Source organism: Crocodylus siamensis, chromosome 11 (assembly GCF_052110815.1).
Source record: "Crocodylus siamensis isolate JL-2025a chromosome 11, ASM5211081v1, whole genome shotgun sequence".
Classification (NCBI taxonomy): Eukaryota; Metazoa; Chordata; order Crocodylia; family Crocodylidae; genus Crocodylus; species Crocodylus siamensis.
In genome coordinates this window covers 10738349-10757910 of record NC_143405.1, presented here as the reverse complement: position 1 = coordinate 10757910, position 19562 = coordinate 10738349, and the positions used below count along the sequence as shown (strand labels likewise).

General features: G+C 46.8%; 1 protein-coding gene across 2 annotated transcripts in view; it reads left to right on the top strand.

The window, feature by feature from the left end:
* The window catches only part of EEIG1 (estrogen-induced osteoclastogenesis regulator 1), a 41550-nt gene that overhangs the window by 15936 nt on the left and 6052 nt on the right, over nt 1–19562 (top strand). For both annotated transcript variants that reach the window (XM_090021870.1, XM_090021871.1), the window contains exons 3-11: nt 6506–6626; nt 7243–7272; nt 11644–11760; nt 12408–12454; nt 16053–16210; nt 17668–17772; nt 18094–18283; nt 18467–18588; nt 19474–19543. In XM_090021870.1, the coding sequence (XP_089877996.1) occupies nt 6506–6626; nt 7243–7272; nt 11644–11760; nt 12408–12454; nt 16053–16210; nt 17668–17772; nt 18094–18283; nt 18467–18588; nt 19474–19543 (960 nt within the window). The remainder of the gene's footprint in view (nt 1–6505; nt 6627–7242; nt 7273–11643; nt 11761–12407; nt 12455–16052; nt 16211–17667; nt 17773–18093; nt 18284–18466; nt 18589–19473; nt 19544–19562) is intronic.

The window sequence follows — 19562 nt, the reverse complement described above, 5'->3', positions numbered from 1 at the left end:
AATACCTGGTGCACTTGAGATCCAGAATTAGTGCTTCTGGGCCCTTACAGTGCACCTTGACAGAGCGTATTAGGATGAGTTAACCCATTGCAACAGGCTTACAGGTGTGCCAGCCTTAGCCAGCTGCTGACCATGCATAAGCTGCCACGTAGTGCCGTTGACTGCATAGCGTGTTTGCTGCTGATCTCGTTCCCCCTGTTTCCTTGCACGGCATCCGGAGGTGGCTGAACCTCAGGGCTGCAGGGTTTCCTCTTGTAACGGCTGTTCTGTAACCAAAGCCCTTGGCCCTGAATTTATCTACATGCACCCATCTGCCTCTGGGCCACAGCTCGCAACCTGTCAAAAGCCAGAGGTAGGACATTGGCCTTCCATGACCTCTTTACAGGGGTCTGCTTCGTGATGCAGTAGTCGAGACTTGTGTGTGAACAGGGGCTTATCTGCTTTACAACACTCTTTTTTAAGTTTATGTAGTGAGCCCGCCTGTTCCTGACTGAGCACCAAATGCCAGGTTTCTGTAGGTCAGGTGTCTTGTTTGGAGATTCAGTAAATAACAGGAGCATGAATAGCCCATGGGAACACTGCAAACCCATAGCAACCCCAGACCTGGCTAGCTCCAGAAACCTTTCCCCAGAGCTGCTGAGGTGTCTGACTGGACCCTCAGTCAGGCTACAGCTCCGACTTGAGCCACAATAACACTATAGTTAGTTTGACCGGGCTATTAAAAATATTAATGGAAATATGATATATATCGTACTGTAAAGGGGAAACGGCAGGGTTTAAAACCCTGGGTTGTCCTAGATTACAGACTAATTACAGGGACACGCGTGGTCCCATCTACAGTACAGCTTTTGATGTTTAAGTGAGTTAGGTCCCTAACTAGGCTAGGGACTGCAAGTTATAACTAGTCTTCTAGTTCTCTCTAGCTGTAGTGCTATGGATGCAAGGGGGAAAATTGGAAAGAATTTATTTGCTGGCATTGGCTTGTAGGAATAACTTTTTACCAATAGCTTGGAGTGGAGGCCTCTCCCAGCTTCACTGATGCTACTGGACCAACCATCTCTGCTACAGAGAAAGAAACCTCTGTAAAGCTTGGAAATGGCAGCCAGAGCTGCTCCAGCCAGCTGCCTATATATTAGGAATCTCTGCTAGGAGGTGGCTGGTTGACCTCTTTTAAAATGGTATCGCTCTCTTGATCTGATTTGGCACAGGAAGGCTCATGCTTGCAGAGCTGTCACTGGAGTATTGCCGAATGGAGCTGTGAACCAGCAAACAGAAAGCAGAGGGGCCCATCTGCTGCATGCAAGGAGGAGGATTAGTGCTGCTTGAGGAGCCTGACAAAGATCCCCATCTTGGAAAGCAGGAATGACAAGAAAAGATGCTCAGAATCGGTGCGCAGAGCTAACGCGGCTTGGCTCCTTCTGCAAAAGTGTGAAGGGCCAGAGCTTGCTTGCTGACATGATAGCTAACCGCACACAGATATTTGGCTTTTCCTGCCTTATCCCCTTTTGAGTGTCAAAGTTCAGGCAGTCCACAGCAAAGCAGTATTACAATAGTGAAAGGTCAGGCAATAAGAGCTATCTTCTTAATGAGGGGAAAATAGTACTATGCTTTCCAAAACAAGACCACAGGCTGCTCTTTGTGAGGAACTAAAGGCGATTTATAGCTCTTCTTGGGTGAACTAGTAAGGGACTTGCTCCAAACTGGGTACCTACTTTTTTGTCAGTAGGTTGGGTGGATTTTGAGGGGAACCATTTAAAAAACAAAACAAAACTGGTATCTATTTAGTTTCTGGTCTTTTGCTTGTTGGGTATTGGCACTGGGGGGGTGGGGGGGACTGCATTTGCATGCATGGACTATTCTAGAGGTATTTCCTGAGTGCCCCATTTAGCTGTCTTAAAGTCCTGTTTCATTTTGTGGCTTTGCTCACTGTGTGGCAGAGGTATTCTACCAAGCACGTCTATTTTAAACCATGTGGCACTTACCGCCTTTGATTAGGCATAGCCAATGTAAAGCCAGAGCACAAAGATCTAAGGCCGTACAATTCCTCCCCAAAGTATCCCGTCTCACACTTGCCTTCCCCAAATTGCAGGTTAGCCAGTGGGATGTTGAGATGTTCTTCCATCTTCTGCAGTGCACCATGGCAGCTGCTTTCACTTCTTTCTCATGCTGATTGTGCTGCGCTTCTAAATCTGATGGGTCCCTAGCCAAAAGGATCCATTGGACCATCTTGCTAGCTAGCTAGGGGGCTATGGCTGCATTGAAAGAGCAAGTTTCTAAAGCAGCTTCCTTCTGTCTGCACCCTTAGACTCGGGCTTTCCATGCAGGCTGCAGACACTGGCACTTCTGAGCTTGATTGGGTTTCTTGTGAGAGTGCTAGAATTACTCTCCAGGGCTAAATATAGCCTATATGTAAGTCCTAGTCTGGTGGGGGCTGAAGCTTGCCTGGCAGGGACTCAAGTTTCTGGGGATGCAGAAAGGAGCAGGCTGTAATAAGACAGCTTCTAAAATAGGATCTCTGAAGACCCAGCTAGCTGGCACCTACAGCCAGGCCTTGGTCTGGTCTATTTCTGGCTTTTTAAATGCAGACAGAAGTTCTTAAAATTGGACACATCTGCCCGTAAACTCCTAGTTCTGCTAGACTGTGAGATGCTTTGTGATCAGGGTTGTGGGGGACTCCTGTTGCGTTGTCTCGCCACACTTCTGTCTTCTTCTTGGTTTGCATGTGATGTTTTCTAATTGTACATCCCCCAGAGTTCAAAGCAAAACTCTGGCCCTCATCCAAGGCCACCTTTTTAAAACCATGTTCCCTCTAATCATTTGCCCAGCTGCAGTTTGATGTCAGGAGATGAGGCAGACGAGGTTTGTCACTTCCTAACACTCAGACTATCAAGAAACTGTTTAAACAAGGTTTTGTGGTGGGAGGTGTGTGCGCACGCTTGTGCATGCATGCTGCACCCCTCACTTGCTCTTCTAATGACATTTGGAGGTTTCAAACTGCTTGTTTGTGGGGAGAGAGGAAACTGGTTCCTGAAGTATTGTAAAAATTTGTGACTGGAATGGAGATCTGAAAGTCTTCTTGCAAACGTCACCTTAAGCAGGTGACTTGAGATGCTCGCATTGAACCCCAGCAGTGCATCCACCTGCAAGCCTCCCTCTTGCCCACCGTTGCACAAGGTGCTCCTTTTGAGAAGAGGCTTTCTCACCTGTTCTTTGCCCATTGTTACATTGTGCAGCACAAGATGGAACTTGGAAACTGCAGAATAATACAGGATTTGTAAGGACTGCAGCCATTCCAAGGGTTTCAACTAGCTGTTACACAAATCAGTGCTAAGCAGGTCCCTGTCTGTCTTTTAAAATATGGTAAAAATTCAGTTGGAAGATCAGTGCACATCTGCAGATTGCTGCTTATCCACTGGTATCCTGACTCTTGCTACAGAGGGTTAAACCTCATTCCGGTGTAATATGAGAAAAAAATTACAGGTAAGAAAATCAGTCTGTACAGTCCAAAGGCAGATCGTACCAGATGTAACCAGCTGCAGCAAGTGTCGGGAGCTGCAGACGTTTGACTGGATTCTGAACTGTGCATGTTGATGCACTGGAGCTCAGTCATTTAAATGCCTTGCTGGGCCAAGGAGCTTTACCTGCAGCAGATTACATGCAAATTACAGGCCTGCTGGTACCCATTTGTTAAACCAAAACAGTTCGAATGCACTCTTCCTAGAGCTTTTGAAAGCGCATGTTCGCTCTTGGGGGTCTTGAGGGGTGGGGGAACCTGTTAGGCAGAGCATAACTAACAAATTGTTGTGCCTTTCCTTCCTTTCAGAGGAGGGGGGGCAAATTGAGTTGTTGCTGAGGCAATGTATTTATCCTAATACACCCCCAGGTGGCTAAAGCTACTCCTTTGCAAAATATCTGTAAAGCGCTTGACTGCCCCAACTGTGACCCACGGCTGTGAAGCTTAAAACGTCTGAAATGCAAAACTCTAGAACTCTTGGTTCAGAGATGTTACCTTTTTATTAGACTGACTGAGAAATCACAAAAAAATTATCTTTTTCTTCAAGCTTTCGGGCACACATGCCCTTCCTCAGACCAACACAGCTACCAAATACATCCCGTAAAACATCTGAAGCATTTCGAGCCCCTTAAATGAAGGAGGGAAGTGATTATTTAGACATTGGATCCTTTCTCTCCAGTTCCCCTGCATGCTAGCAAATGGGCCTGATTCCATACGACTTCCCTGATGCTGGTGATTTTTTTTTCTCCCTGCTAACTTCTAGAGATTTGAGCTATAAAATGTATCTGGATGCCAAGCACTCTCTGCTTCAAAGTTTTTCAGGGTTCTGCATCCCAAATGCCTGCCTTGGTTCCTGAAGCACTTGAGGCTCTTTGCAGGCATTTCTGCCCTGATGGATCTTCATCTGTTCCAGTGTCCAGGGAATTTCCTTTTCTGAGCTATTAGCTCGTGTTGCATGTGGTCCTGCTGGGTTTAATCCTTGGCATTGCATGCTTGAGTATTTGGGTTTTTTGGTTTGTTTTCGGGGGGAGGGGTTGTGTTTTAAGATTAGCTTTCCTATTCCTATTTTAGTTTTTCCCAACTCGGTGAGTGCAGAGGATACCTCATTGTCAGGGAGAACTTTGTACCCAAGAGTCTGCAATGGTTTGAGCGCAGGCCTGGGAGCCAGAACTTCACAGATCAAAGATTGAATAAAGGTGCACGATTCCCAAAGACTGTGAGGAAATCGCCAATCTCGTCTTAGTTCCCTGTTGGTAATATGGGGATAGAAGCAGCCCCCTGGGAGGGAGGCAAGAGCAAATATAATATGCATCTTTCAGTCATTTGCCCATTACCCTTTTCTGGTCCCCTCCTAGTACCCTAACCACTATGTTTGAACCATACAAATAGGAGCATAGGACTGGTAGGGACCTTCATGAGTCACTGAGTTTGGTCCCCTGCTATTGCAGGCAGTGGAGTTGTATATTCCCAGCTTTAAATGTAAGAGGTTATTTGTGCTATTCCTCAAACTACTTTTCTGCCTGTTCTTTCACAGAAACCACGGGGGGAGGCATTGCGGTTGGTGCTTGAGGGTCTGTCTTCTTCCCACCATGGAGCTCCACAGCTCGAGGTTTTATGTCCCAATAAGATGAATCAGAATTTTTTTTTTTCCTGTTGAAGCACATGCTGTGCCAGGTGCCCTTCCTCTTTCTCCCCAACCTTTGTCCTGTGCAGGGAGGCTGAGCAGATGATGGCTAACCTCAGCTGATTAAATCCATTCTCAAATGTTCATCCCACCCCCAGCCCAAATACCCTGAGAACTTAATTGGCTCGTGGCCGAGGCCAGAGCTGTAAATAGATGAGAGCAGGCTTGCTCACGTAGAGAAGAAATGTCTGGGGTAATGTGAGCATCCTGCATATCTCCAGGCAGCTTCTCCCTGATGCCTGTTCACACTCTCCCTCCACTCACATGACAACCTCCCTCCTCTATCCTGTCCCCCCAAGGAGAACTTGCATCATCCAGTCTCCTCTGAGACCCTGAGAAGGTGGAAGACCAAACTTGTAAAGAAAAGAAAAGAAAATGGGAGCAATTCTCACATTTCCCAAAGCCTTCTAATGGTCTAGCCTGAACCATGACAGGGAAGAAAGGCAGCAGCACTTCAGTTTAAACACTTCTTGCTTCTCTGCTTGGCTGGAATAAAGCAGAGCTTGGATTAGGTAGGCAGCAGCATGCTCTTTCTCCTGGACAGGATAGTCAGTAGTTGCTAATGTTGGACCATAGCTGGACATACTATCATCTTGCTGTCTGTACCCAGCATATGCTCCCACTTGCAGCCTCTATCCTTCTTGGAAGTGCATTGTGCCCTTTCAGTGTTATTAGTATAACAGGATCCTCTCCTCGAGGACAGATACGTGAGTAGAAATGGCTTGCCTGTTCAGCCATGAGGTGAAACTTGAGGGCCATATTAGGCTACAACAATGCATTAGGTGGGAAGCCTTTTTGTATTCGAGTCTAGAGCAGTGGTTTTCAACCTCCTTCCATTTGTAGACCCCTTTAGAAATGTTGAATGGAGGTGTGGACCCCTTTGCATTGTAAGTGTGGGTATTCACATACTTTTGGTTATAGTCATCTTTTGCAGACCCCTTAGACTTACTCTGTGCACCCTATGGGGTCTGCAGACCACAGTTTGAAAACCTCTGTTTTAGAGCCAAGTTGAACCTGATCCACATTCCTGCTAAACTCGTTCAGCTAGCTGGTAAATGTTTTAAACACAGTTCTTGCCCTCTATTTGAGATGTCATCTAGTTTGACCCGGATTTTATTCTGTTTATACAGGCAAGATGATTGTTTGATACCTAAATAGCAATGACCTCGGCTCTGACTGGTGAGGATTAATACACGGTACAGTGGGGCTTTGCCAGCCAGACATCTGGTCACAAAAGAATATTATGGAGCTGGGTTTGACCTGATCCGCTATGTAGCTTCCTCACACTGCTTTGTCTTTCTTCACAGAGAGGAGGTTCAGGAGAACTGTGTTCGTTGGAAGAAGAAATTCACCTTTGTATGTAAAATGAGTGCCAACCCTGCCACAGGCCTCCTGGATCCTTGCATCTGCAGAGTGTCTGTCCGTAAGGTCAGTAGCACCCTCTACCCCTGAAGATGCTACTGTCAGCGAGAAATTGGAAGTCATCGTAGAGAAGTAGGGCTGGGAGGGACCTCCATAAATCATCTAGTCCAGCCCCCTGTCTGAGGCAGGATCATCCCTAGGCAAACTATCCTATACAAATCCATAATCTAATGTCTTAGTAAAACTACTGTCAACTCTGACACAATGCAAAGCATAATCCCCTAGCCTGCCACAGGTGAATCGGGGGAACCACGGCAGCCAAAATGGGTTTGCGCAGTATTTGTTGCCTGGCTGCCTTTTGGTGGCATGGGTGGGTACATGGATGCTGTGTAGTAAAAGGAAAGGTATTTTTATGCTTGGGTTACTTGGATGGAAATTGGACCCCTTTTTGCACACAGTCTCCTCCTCCCCCCACCCTACCCCCCCTTTTTGCCCTCTCCCCACTCCCTCCTCCAGCTGTTGTCTGAATGGGAGACTAAGGAGGTGCTGCCTTTTGGTATCAGAGCAGCTTGTAAAACCCTGAAACAAATTCCAGCACTGTCAGGGTGATGGGTTTTCCTTTGTTCCCACAAGAAAAACTGATGGCTGCTTTTCCTGTTTCTGTTTTTGTTTCCCCTTATAGGAACTGAAGGGAGGAAAGACCTACTCCAAGGTAAGAGCACAGAAAGGACAGTCATAGCAGACTGGGCTTTCCTAGGTCTTGTTCATGCTTCAAGCCCATCAGCACGATGACAAATGACTAGGGGAGGAATTTCTCAGGAAGCAGGGCTGTGTTTGTATGTAGCCAGGGATCAGATTTATTTACTTCCCTGAAGCCAAAGGGTTGAGACTTGCCAGGATGGATTCCAGATCCCACTGAATGAATGAATTTGAGAGAGGAATTGGGTTCATCCAGAATTGCTGACTGGCACAGCCTGAAACTTTGGGGAAGTTCTGAGTCAGATATGAACCATGTATGCAATCTACTACCCTCCCCCAAGAAGGGCTGCTAGCTGGGTTAGCTGACCCTTGGGCAAGGATCATGCAGCCAGACTGAAGGTCTGGTTGGAGCAAAATAGGCTTATGACAGTACTGTGGACTTGACAGAGCTTTACATAGACAGAGCTGATGCCTCCTTCCTCCTCTCAGGCCAGTGTAATTTAGGAGTCTACCAGAGACGCAGTGGGCTGAATTGTTTCCTTCTCTGGTCTCACTGGAAGGAGAGAATAGGTTGGCTTCAGGGGGGTATCTGCCCAGATCCCAAAGCCAGCTGCTTGCATTTTTAAGATTGTTTTTATTTGGCGTGTATGAGATGGGTTGGTCTTGGCTTCTAATGTGCAGGTGTTCAGGACACGCACAGCCCCGTCACAGCGCGCTTCATTAGGCACCCTTGCTGACTAGCATCTGAAGCAAAGGAATCTGCCCTGGAGAATGCATTTCTTGCATCCTTACTCCTGGGTTGAGGTGTATGGGTGGAGGATGCTGTTGCTGCCTACGCTGTTCCTTTTCTGTGGCTAATTACAACATCAATCTCTAGGGCTGTCAGGTTCTTTTAAAAAATTTGAATTCAGTGAAAGAAAAACTGTTTTCTCACTGTGTAGAGCTGTTTACCCTGCAAGAGTGGCGTGACTGGGGGGAGGAGAGATGTGTGCAGCCTAGTGAAGAGTTTGTGCATTGACTTGCTCCCCCCTCCCCCACCCCGGTTCCCTTTATGTTCAAACTGAATGTGTTTCAAGTCTTGCAACTGAGAGCATTGGAAAAGCTTTACTGCGGTTAACCCAGGCTCTGATTTAGCCACTGTCTCTAGTCAGACTCCTGCCTGCTCTCCTCTCATCTGAGGTTAGTGGTAGTAGCAAGGACTTGCCTTGTCCACTCCTGAGGTTCAGGAAAACCTGGAGCGCTGATTTCTTTCAAACCAGTAGTTCACCCACTTGTCAGTGAGGCACAAGCTAAATTGCTTGAGAGCTCGTTACAGAGGCAGATGCAACAGAGGTGAGCTGGAGAAGCTTTGCAGCATGGCAGCTTGCATGCAGGAGAGATTTAATGTAGGTGCCAATCCCCTATGCTAACCCCCACCCCCCCAGTTAAGTTCTCCTGGTATGGTTAAGAGCTTGAGATGCACGAAGTTTAGGGATGTAGGGATATGATGAGTGTCAGCAGGCTGCATCCAGAGCAGTCCTTCTTGAACTTCCCTGAGCACAGCTGTGCATTTGGGGAGTGAAATCTCCCTGAGCTCTGGCAAGAGAAAAGCAGCCTTGTTTTGTGGAGACCCCAGTATCAGGCTATCTCGGGGCCTCACCCTTTGTTGGGAAGGAAACAAGACCTTGACTCTCTTCTCCTTCACCCAGTTTTACTAAGCTGGGCCATGAGACTTGGACTATTGCTCGTGCTTCTAGCTGTCCCCACGTGAAGGGCAGCCCTTGGGTTTCTGTAGAGCTTGGGGCTTGACATTACTGGGTACAGAGGTGCTGGAGCAGGGCCAGAGGGATTCACCATCCAAGTGGAAATGCTTTCCTGGGGCTGGATGAGAACACTGGCAGCTGACTGGAAAAAATGAAGGAAACTGCTCCAAAAGGTTACAGCTGAGAACATCCTTTTATTAAGGGATCCTTCCTCCTGAAGCTTCTGCCTTCCAGCAGGCAACTCCCTGCATTAGGAGTCTGCTTCCTGGAAAAAGCTTCAGGCCTTGACATACTGCGTCAAACCTTGCATCAGCAGGCAGTGTATGGCAGGGGGTCATCTACCTTCTCACGGGATGGCCCTGGGGCCTGCATCAGTGCCTGGAGGCAATGGGAGGTGTGCTGCATAACTATCTTGTTGGTAGAGTTGTGACCCCCAGATCCCCAGTCCATATGATTGTCTTTAAAAAGGACAGATAGCAGTTTCCCTCTGCTCCATTCTCTGAGCTAGAAAGGCATGACCTCAGTGTGTTTTACTGATAAACAAAGTCAATAGGCAGGACAGCTCTTGTCTATGGAAGTGTAGGTGGAGCGCAGCCTGCCTGGACCAGTGGGGAATAGATCGTCCACTTCAATCTGCCAACCCGCACTGGGCTATCCCTGCCATGTCCACGTTGGGAGTCTGTCCTGTTTAATGGCATATTAGGTAAGGCAGGGCTTTGGTGTCAGGCTTGCATGGTGAAGCCTTGTTCTCTGTTCCTTGGGCATTAATTTGAACCCTGCAGATAGCTTAGTACAGTGGGAGCTGTAAGAACACTTCCCTAACGCAGAGCTGTTTTGTTTGGTTTTTTAAAGGCTGGTGGGAAGACTGGGTGGCTTTCCCACTTTGCTGTTAAAGAAGGAACTGTATTTGTCTTGCCTTTTTCCTCCTATACTTGGCCCTAATTCTGTCTGACTATCCCTGCATTCCTCCGGGTGTGTAGTGGTGGGGGGTGGAGGGGCTTGAAGTCTCACTGCTGCTTTCCCATTAGTCATCCTTCTTGTGCAAATGCATCCCAGCTATGATTTAGAGCTTGGCTTCCACCCATCCAAATGCAAAATTCATAGAGTAGTCAATAATTGTGATTTACAATAGCACTGGAATAGCCCTGTCAGCTTCCAAGATCGACAAAACTCCAGGTTTCATGAGGATGGCACTGATCCAGGTGCATAATTCATTGATGTAAGACCTTCTGGTAGGACATACCTGACTTCTGCTGCGCTAGCCCAGGTTGCAGATGGAGAAATCTGTTAAGAAGTCAGCGGAGGAAAAATTTGATGAACTAGGTCATTCATCTGGGCTCAAACTGGCAAGGGAATAGTAGTATTGCCCCTTTAGAGCTCAAACAGAATCCACCTTCATGTGGCAGCCAGCTGTTTGCTTACAATATGAGGGATGCATTAAAAGGAAATTTTAAACATATAACAGTGGCTTCAGTTCTGGGAGTAATGCAGTAGATCAGGAAGTGAAGCTGCCATCTCTGACAAATGTCTATTATTAAAAGGAGGCAATGACCCTTCCTGTAAAAGAAATAAGTACTTCAGACTGTGCAAAGAAGTATTTTGGAATAACAACTTATCCTAACCATTTTTACCATGTCTCTCTAACCCTCATGTGTGAAGGGCCTACCTGTTCAAGCTGCTTGTTCTCATTGCCCAGCTGTGGGACTATTACTTGGTTATTCACGGGGTGGAGGGATGCCCCTGGCTAGTTGATGGGTATAATCTGCCCATCTATCCCCATCACTAAACTTCGGAGAGCAAAAGAATGATCCTGGTGGCCCCTTGGGCTCCCTCTTCTAGGAACATGGTAATTCCTCGAAGAACCAGCAAGCAGAATAACAGACCCAGTTCTCTGAACACTTCTCGCTTGCCTCCTTTCTTTTCGTCCTCCTGGCTTTTTGCTACCTACCTCTTCTACTAGCTTATGAAAAGAGCCAAGATGTAGAAATGCAATAACTTAATTCCCTCGCTTTCAGTTTCTCTCCTGTTTTGCTTCCCAGCTGTCAGGGGTATGAGGAACTCTGCTGCTTGGGGCGTGCCCCGTAATGACTGCAAAGGCAGGCTTGATGGGAGCCAGACCTGCCCTTGCTTTCTGCATGGTTGGGGGGGGGCTTAATACTGGATCTCCAAATGCTTCTTCCCTTGAGCCTCTGAAAGGCTCGTTCTTGTTTCTCAGGAACAATGCGTCAGCTTCATCCACAACAATATCCTTTCATCTCCTGGTTTTCATGCTCCAGTGCATTCTGGGATGTCACAGTACAAAGAGTGCCTTATGTTTGTGTATGTGCGTTTCTGTTTTTTCCACATCATTGACCTAGTGCCTTCCATATCCTTGGTTATGCAACAACTGCAGGCGGGTTAACACTGTCCTGACCAGAATTACAACTGTTCCCTTTCCCTGTGTGGGGGCTTTCTGCCACTCCCAGATGCTACTGTCAAAGATTCAGAGCGTGATCTTTTTCATCCATGACTGTAGGATGCACCTTCATAATTACACTTGCATGGTGGCCTGCAGTGCATATGCTTCTGCCCTCCATCATAAATGCACTGTCCTCCTTTGCTTTGTGTATAAAACACCCAATCCTGTTTTCTCTTGGTCACAGTTGGGTTTTGCTGATCTGAACCTGGCAGAATTTGCTGGCTCTGGATTCACAGTCCGATGCTGCCTACTGGAAGGCTATGACACCAAGAACACCCGACAGGACAACTCTATCCTAAAGGTACAGGCTTTATCCTAGGCTCTGTACTCTACACAAAACCCACCCAGAGTTTCTAGTCCAGGAGTTGGTCCCTAGCCCTTCCACTTGTAAACTCTCGATGGTGGGATCCTTTAACAGAGGCACGTCTAGAGCTTCCAGCTTCTGCCTAGAGCAGCCGCTCTTAGATACTTAGTGGTTTCCAAACTTTCTTGATCGTGCACCCCATCAGTAAAAAAAAAAAAAAAAAAAAATTTTGAGCACGCACCCCCAATATATGTATATTTATATAAATATAAATAGAAGTTCTAATATTTTCTTCCTGCACCCCAATAAATAATCTTGCATGCACCCCACTTTGGAGACCACTGAGTTAAACAATGATGTTTCAGTGATATTCTCTGTTTGCAAGTAACATCAGCAGGAAAGCAGCCTTAGCTGCAGGATCAAGCTGCTAGAGTTGCTGGCATGACTTGGAGAGACTGATGTACTGAGTTAAATACTATGCAGGAGAGAGGTGGTCCTGTTGAGTGCAAGTGCAATGCTAGCTTCTTAGTCCTAGATCTCCTTCCACCCCGTCACAGGACCTACAAGCTATGGTTGTCACTGATGGGTGGACCGTCTTGGAACTGACTATTACTTCTGACTGGTGCCCCTTCTGTCTCCCATAGGTCACAATTGGGATGTCTCTGCTCTCTGGGGACCCCTGCTTCAAAACGTGAGTTTCTAGATTCTTTTCTGCTCTTTGGGGACTTGTTGCATTTACAGGGTCTCATCCTATATTGGTGAAATTCAGTCGGGGAGGAGAACAGTTAAGGGGTCACAGAACCGCTCCGTGAACTGACGTGGATCTCTGAAAGAGGCCGGTGATTTTTTTATATCAGGGTGACCTTGGGTGTCTCCTCTTCCATAGATCACTAGTTTAATTTTTATAAGCTGACAAACTTCCCTAAGAGCACAGTAGAGCAGTTTAAAACTGGGAATCTGGACTGAAGGATTCATCTTCAGATTTTGCCGAAGACTGGACTTGGCTTCTTAAAACTACCCCGATCCTGTATCAAAGGGTTAATGATGATACCTCTAGGTAGTAGGTGGCAGGAGCCTGCCAGATGACCTACAGGAGACTGCTGAGTGAGTGCCCACTTCTTTCAAGAGCAGCAAAGGCAGAAGACCCAACTTAAAGTGGGGGCGGGGGGGGTTTCCAACCTTTACCAAAAAAAAAAACACAAGTGTTTTGTCTGATTGGCCTCCTTGGCTTTGCAGAAAAGACTGCAATATTCTTACATGCCCCACATTCCCCAGATAAGACATTGAATCATATTATTTGGAAGGCAAAATGAAGAAGAAAAGTTTTTTCGGTTTCTTTAGTTGATTTTGTGTGTGTATGTGTGTTGGGGGTTTTTGGGGGGGAGGTTCCCCCCCTCCCCCAAATTGTGGCCACCTGCCTGCAGCAGCTTACTTGCCTAAAGCAGCAAGTGAGCTGGCTCAGGATGGAAGCTAGCGTTTACCCTCACAGCTACTAAGGGCTTCATAGCCACTTTTGACTGGTTGGCCAAGAGCTACTGCCAGTTCCCTAGTGGCTGTGAGAGGGTTAACACTGGACTCCATCCCTTCTGCTTGCCAGACCAGAGAGAAGCAGGAGCCCTCCTAAGAGCTGTTTAGAGCACAGCATTTCCATGTTTCTGTTCCAGCAAAAAAAGAAAAATAAATATCCCTGCTTTAAAAATGCATTCCAAGGCAGGGTGGCAAGTAAACGCAGTATTTTTATGAAGCAGGTGGGGATGAGGAGTAGTTTCAACTCAATGATATGTTATTTTGTACCTTTAACTGAAGGCGCTTTTTTTTTTTTTTTTTTCCCCCCCTGGTGTTTGTTAGGCCTTAGAGACTAATAGATACTGGCAACAAACCACAGGGTTTTAATTTGAATTGTGATAATCAAGCTTGAGGACCTAGAGGGAAGTTGTGCTATAGAAAACAAGGCTTTGAAGAGATGCAGACAACTTGTGGAGTGAGATTTGACATTTGGCTTTCAGTCTTTGCTCAGTGATGTCCCGACTCACTGTGTGAGAGCAGTGAATCAGAACCTGACAGCAGCAGTGGTTGAAATGTTTTGATTTATTGTTGTGCTTTTCTGTTCAACAAAATAAATCTCTAGCTCTACTGCCTGCTCCTAGGCCAGGACTGCATCTCTAAACTCTCATTGATTTATGACGATATTGATTATGGTGGCAATTTATGACTTGCACTAGCAGATGCAGTTATGCTGTCAAGGGAGGTGTGCTGGTGTGGGTTATTGCATTTGCAGAACATGTATAAATAATGCCAGGAATAATACTGTTTTACTGCTATAAGCTGCCATCTTTTTTTTTTTTCTAATGTAGATAAAGCCTTGAATTTTGTAAGATGAGGAAGGGACATTTCTCCTCCTACTCCACTGGCTCTTTTTTGGGAAGATGGGGAGGGCCTAACCTGGCAGTTATAGCTCTGCACAGATCTAGTTTTACTTTAACAACAACATTGCCTCATTTTTCCATTAACCATAAAATTAATGAAACTCAGTAAAGTGCTCATTTTCTGGTAATGCAATTTTTAGTTGTAATTGCCAGTCACAAAGGTGAGTGCCTACTTCATAATAACCTAGGTAGGCACTGTTACCAATATGAACCTGCCTTTTAAGATGTTCACAACTTCATTCAACTTCCCTGTGGACCAGAAACTTTTTCAGAATTGGAGAATGTTGTTCTTTTCTTCCTCCTCCCTCTTTCCTTCTCAAGTCTCTTATCTCCCATTCTGGCTCCCTGGCTTTCCTTGGTATAGTGATCACATGCTAATGGCTTAAATTTCCACAGTTGAGACTTCCATGTAAAACAGTCATCGATACATTGTACCATTGAGAAACAGAGCTCATTAGGGTATCAGTCATTAAAACCACAGGAGAAAGTTGCTTGCGGCTCTACTCAGCCGGCACCTCCTAACATTTTGAAGTAGCAATCTAACCCAAGGACGGGGGTGGAGGAAAGCATCCATGTATATCCAGCCTGACGGGTATGTGAGCCTCTGATGGCTGCTGCTGAGCAGTTAGCCTGACTGACATTGCAAGTGCCTTATTAACCCACAAAGCAACAACTCTGAATTAGCAAGCTGCAAACATGTAAATAGTGGCTTGCAGTTTTGGGGCTGCCTTGGACCCTGCATCTGCGGGGGAAATAGAAATCCTTCTGTGCTGCGGATTCTCGGGTTACATCTTTGCCTGGGAAGCATCTGCAATGCAACCTTGTATTCCACCCACTCAAGAGGTGGGCAGTTTGCTGAAGGTCCTGGAGTTGGTGGCAGAGCTAGAAATAGAATCTTACCTCACTTCTGTTTCAAGGTGATGACTTCCAGTAAAAGGGCTTCATGAGGAGAAAACACCAGGTCTGAAAGAACTTCTTAGCTTCATGCAGAAAGGCATAACAAGGTGGCATCAGGAAGCTAGAGCCAAGCAGAATTGAACTCAAGGGACACCTGTACACATGCCCAACCCCTGCTCTAATGCATGCTAATTAACACATGTCAGAGCAAACTTGATTAATAGAGTCTGCTGGAGTGTGGATTGGCACACTCCAGCGGCCTCAGCATCACGTGCATTTAACCGTGCTTCAAAATGGCAGCAGGGGCACTTTTAACTAAAGGTAGTTGAATTAGCTTTAGTTAGTGCTCCCACCACCATTTTGAAGCATGGGTCCCTGAATACACAAGACACTGTATGGGCTTTAATTAAAAGTGGCTTCTAAGAGCCACCCTAATTAAAGCGCCTGCACCATCCCAGGAGCACGTGTAAGGACACCCAAGGTCTGTATTTTGTTTCGAGTCAGAAGCTTCTTGTAACAAGCCACTGAGGGAGGTGGTGGATGCCCAACCTCTTGTTGCGTCTCTGCATGACTCATTTCAACTAAGCACAAGTTGCTGGCCTTGGAACAGGATGAAATTTGACAGGCGGTTAGACTAGAGGACCTTACGGTCCCTTCTGGCTCCAAACTCCTTTAATATGAGTCTGAGACCCACGTTTCCTTTTTTAATTGGTTGCTTTGTTTTAGTCTCGCTAGCTCTGCAGTCACCATGGAGGCAAACCTAGAAAGGTTTTGCATTCCTAATATAAAGACACCAGCAGAAGCAGAGGCCTTGCTGTGTGTCCCCTTCCAAGTCCAGTCACTCTGCGTGAAGGAGCAAAAGGAGAATGGCTCCCTTTGTAGGTCACCTTGGACCTTGCAAGTGGCTGTCAATTTTCAGCCCCTGTCTGACTTCCTGTATAACCATCTGTGCTTTGGCTTTTGCAGACCTCCTTCGACAGCCAAATCAATCACCATCCCGGGACAGGACTCCACCCTGCAGTTGACCTGCAAGGGCGAGGGAACCACCAGCAGCAGCACAAGTGGTTCAGCCTCCATTGGCTCTGTCCGACAGACCAAGTCAAGACCCACCATTCTCAGCTCAGGTACAGGCCCTTGGTTCTAGGACTGTGCAGTGCTCTCTCCACCAGTGGAAGGGCTCCCACTGCATGGTCATTCTCAACCCCCTTAAGTAAGAGAACTTGCAAGCTCCTTACCTACTAAATGTAACAAAGCAGAGGAAGCCTGAATCTCTGCAGCACTCCTCTCTGTTCGCCAGAGAGATAAGCCATTCCTTCCTGCTGCCAGGGAGTTAATAATTGATATATGTATTGCAGTCCTCTTAAAGGTACCCAGTGCTGTGGTTCCTCTTTATATTCAGTAAAGCTTAACATTTTTTTTTTCTCTGCTTGGCTGTTCAATTTGTTCAGGCTGCTCTTCTGGAAAAGTTACTGTGCAGTTTTTAGCGTTTTGGTCTGAGATCTAATAACCTTCATTTAGGTGCTGAAGCAGCATTCTTCAGTTTCCACAAGTCTGTTTTCAAGGGCATTGTACTTCCCCAGCTCTCTCCCAGAGAGATTGTGCTTCCCTACGTGGACCACAGCAGATCCATACTGCAGGAGAAATAGCATGTTTCGTAGTTCACTTTTTAATGGCACAGCAAAGGGCAAAGTAGCTTAAAAAAACTGGCTAGTGCTTTCCCCAGGAGTTTGATCTCTTGGGCAGGCTTTTTTTTAATATGTAAATGAGGAAGTGCAGAGGTAAATCTGATCCTTCGGGCCAAATTCAAAGGCGATGTGAACAGTAGTGGAACAACTCACCACCATGACCCACCCTTTGAAAGATGAGGTTGTAACAGAAAAGCAGTCAATAGGGAGGTGTCCCATTGCACAGGCTCTGCCCTTCCTTGCTTTTATAACAATTTGTCCTGCTACCCCCTGCCCCTTGCACTGAGTTAGCAGTAGGTAGTGGTGAATTTCTGCTGACTTGGAGCCCTATCTGATTTGTCAGTTAAGGTTTATATTCCACCTGTCCCTACAGTACACTGTCCAGTTTTAGCCCATTGTAAATACCTAGTGTATCCTTTTTCACTGGGATCTTCCCACATTTGCATTGTACACTGAGATTCTTGCTCCTTTCTACTATCACCAGCTGCTGTTCCAGTACTAGGTCTTGAATTGTAGCTTTTGCAGCACAGGTAGTCCTAAATTATGGGAGCCAGCAATACTATCTAGCTGCTTGCATGGCACATACCAAGTTGGCATAATGCTTTTTAACAGCTAGTTTTTGATGTAAATGGCCTCAGATGTGACCCACCATCTGAGTGGGCTTGAAACACCTTGCATCCCTGCATATTCGGGCACTGGACCTTGGACTCTGCCACACGTCTGATAGACCCTCTCACAGCTACTGTTATAAATAGTCCCTGGCAGCTTTTAGTTCTGCAGCAGTCTGTGGAGAAGCGCCCTTTCCTGGTCCAGTGTGACAGGGTTTCCTTCAAATCCTTCAACACGGAGCAGCGCTGGCTGAGATATAATCGGAGTGATGCATCGTTTGTTGGCAGGTGTACCAGAGGAGCCAGACCAGAATCTGTCCAGTCCAGAGGAAGTATTTCACTCGGGGCACTCGCGGAACTCCAGTTACGCTAGTCAGCAGTCCAAGATCTCTGGTAATTACTGACCTGTTAAACTCTTGCACCCCCTGGGAGACTGCAAGTCTTCAAACCTCCAGCCTGTTTTCCTGTGGTGCATTCCAGTGATTGGCAGCCAGATCTCTGGCCAAGACTCGCTCTAGGGTCTGGTTTCTGGACCCTGTGTTTGGGGTGATTGTGCACCAGGACCAATCTGTAGCCCCCTTTGGGGGCTAGAGGCCTCAGACCATCTTAGTGAAGCTTCTGTGTCCTGGAGGCTTGCCTGTTAATATTTTGCACTGATATCTTGCTGCGGCAGAGGGGCAGGCTTCGTGTGTAACGATGAGCCTGTGTCCACAGGTTACAGCACAGAGCACTCGCGTTCCTCCAGCATGTCGGACCTGACCCATCGCCGGAACACCTCCACCAGCAGCAGTGCATCCGGGGGACTCAGCATGACAGTTGAGTGTCCAGAAGGAGAGAAGGACCACAAAATGGACAAACCGCCTCGGCCCCCAAGACCAGCCCTCCTAATGGATAGGTCCTCCCGGTAAGTGGCCCTACAAAGGAGAAGCTTTTGGTGCTCTGCCATCCAGAGAGACAAAGAGTCCTTTGCCCTTCCTTTGCAACCTGATCAGCCTCTTGTCAGATAACATTGTAACAGTGAAGGGACACAATGGCATATCTGGCAGCCTGTCTCAGATGTGCTGAGTCTGTTTTGGTTTTATTCCAGGAGAAAAAAAGATTCAGTGGAGAGTCACCCAACCTGGGTGGATGACACCAGGATTGATGCTGATGATATAGTGGAGAAAATCATGCAGAGTCAGGACTTCACAGATGTCAGCAATACAGAAGGTGAGAGACTCCGAGCCTCAAAAGGGAGATGGTGAAGGCAAGGGAGAAGCAGCCAGAATGTTGTTGACCCTCTGATCCCCAAATTCATGTAGTTTAAATGTGGCACACCTGAAATGTTGCTGGGGTTGGCTGAGGTGTTCTGGAGCAGGTGTGCTTGGATAACAAAGACCGTATGTGCAAGGCAAGAATTCTTGTGGGCAAGCTCTCTCTATTGGGCCAACTGTATGGTCGGTCCAAACATAAGCAAGCTCTCGGGTATCGCTGCACTGTTCCTCAGGCCCGATGTACTGTGATGCCCAAAAGCTTGCTTGCATCTGTACCAACCATAGTTAGTCCAATAAAAGGTGATTCACAAGAATTCCTGTCTTGCATATCTCCTGGACTTTCATGGCAGCATCACCTCAACACTAGCAGAGGAGCTTGTGGTTAGGTAAGGGATCTATGCCTATGTGGGTGGATGGATGGGTGAGTAGGTATGGGGTAGGGGAAAAACTAGACCAAACACAAATAAATATGGGTGGAGCTAGGAAACAACCTCCGTCACATTCATGGTCCCAGTACTGCACCACTGCAAGGGAACATCTTTTGGGATTCTTGAAATGAGGTTCAGTGCTTTAGACATTTTTTAAAAAAGACCTTTCCCTGCCTCTTAACGTCCCTTTCTCTGAGCTGACTCCTCCAAATATTGTGGCCGACTTTGTACCTGAGGGTGTCTTCAAAGTGGAGAAGTACTCAGAGATTTGATGGCTGTCAGAGAAATGGGAAGCACTTGTAGAAGGGATTTGTTCCCGCTCCCAATGTGGTGCAGCATGGTTTGGAGGAGATGCATGCAGATTGTCATGGTTTTGGATCTCACTTCTTTACTCTCTCCCATCTGATCTGCAGACAGTAACCTGCGGCTGTTTGTGAGCAGAGATGGCACAACTACGCTTAGTGGTATTCAGCTGGGAAACAGGTAAGGCTGCTGTCTGGCA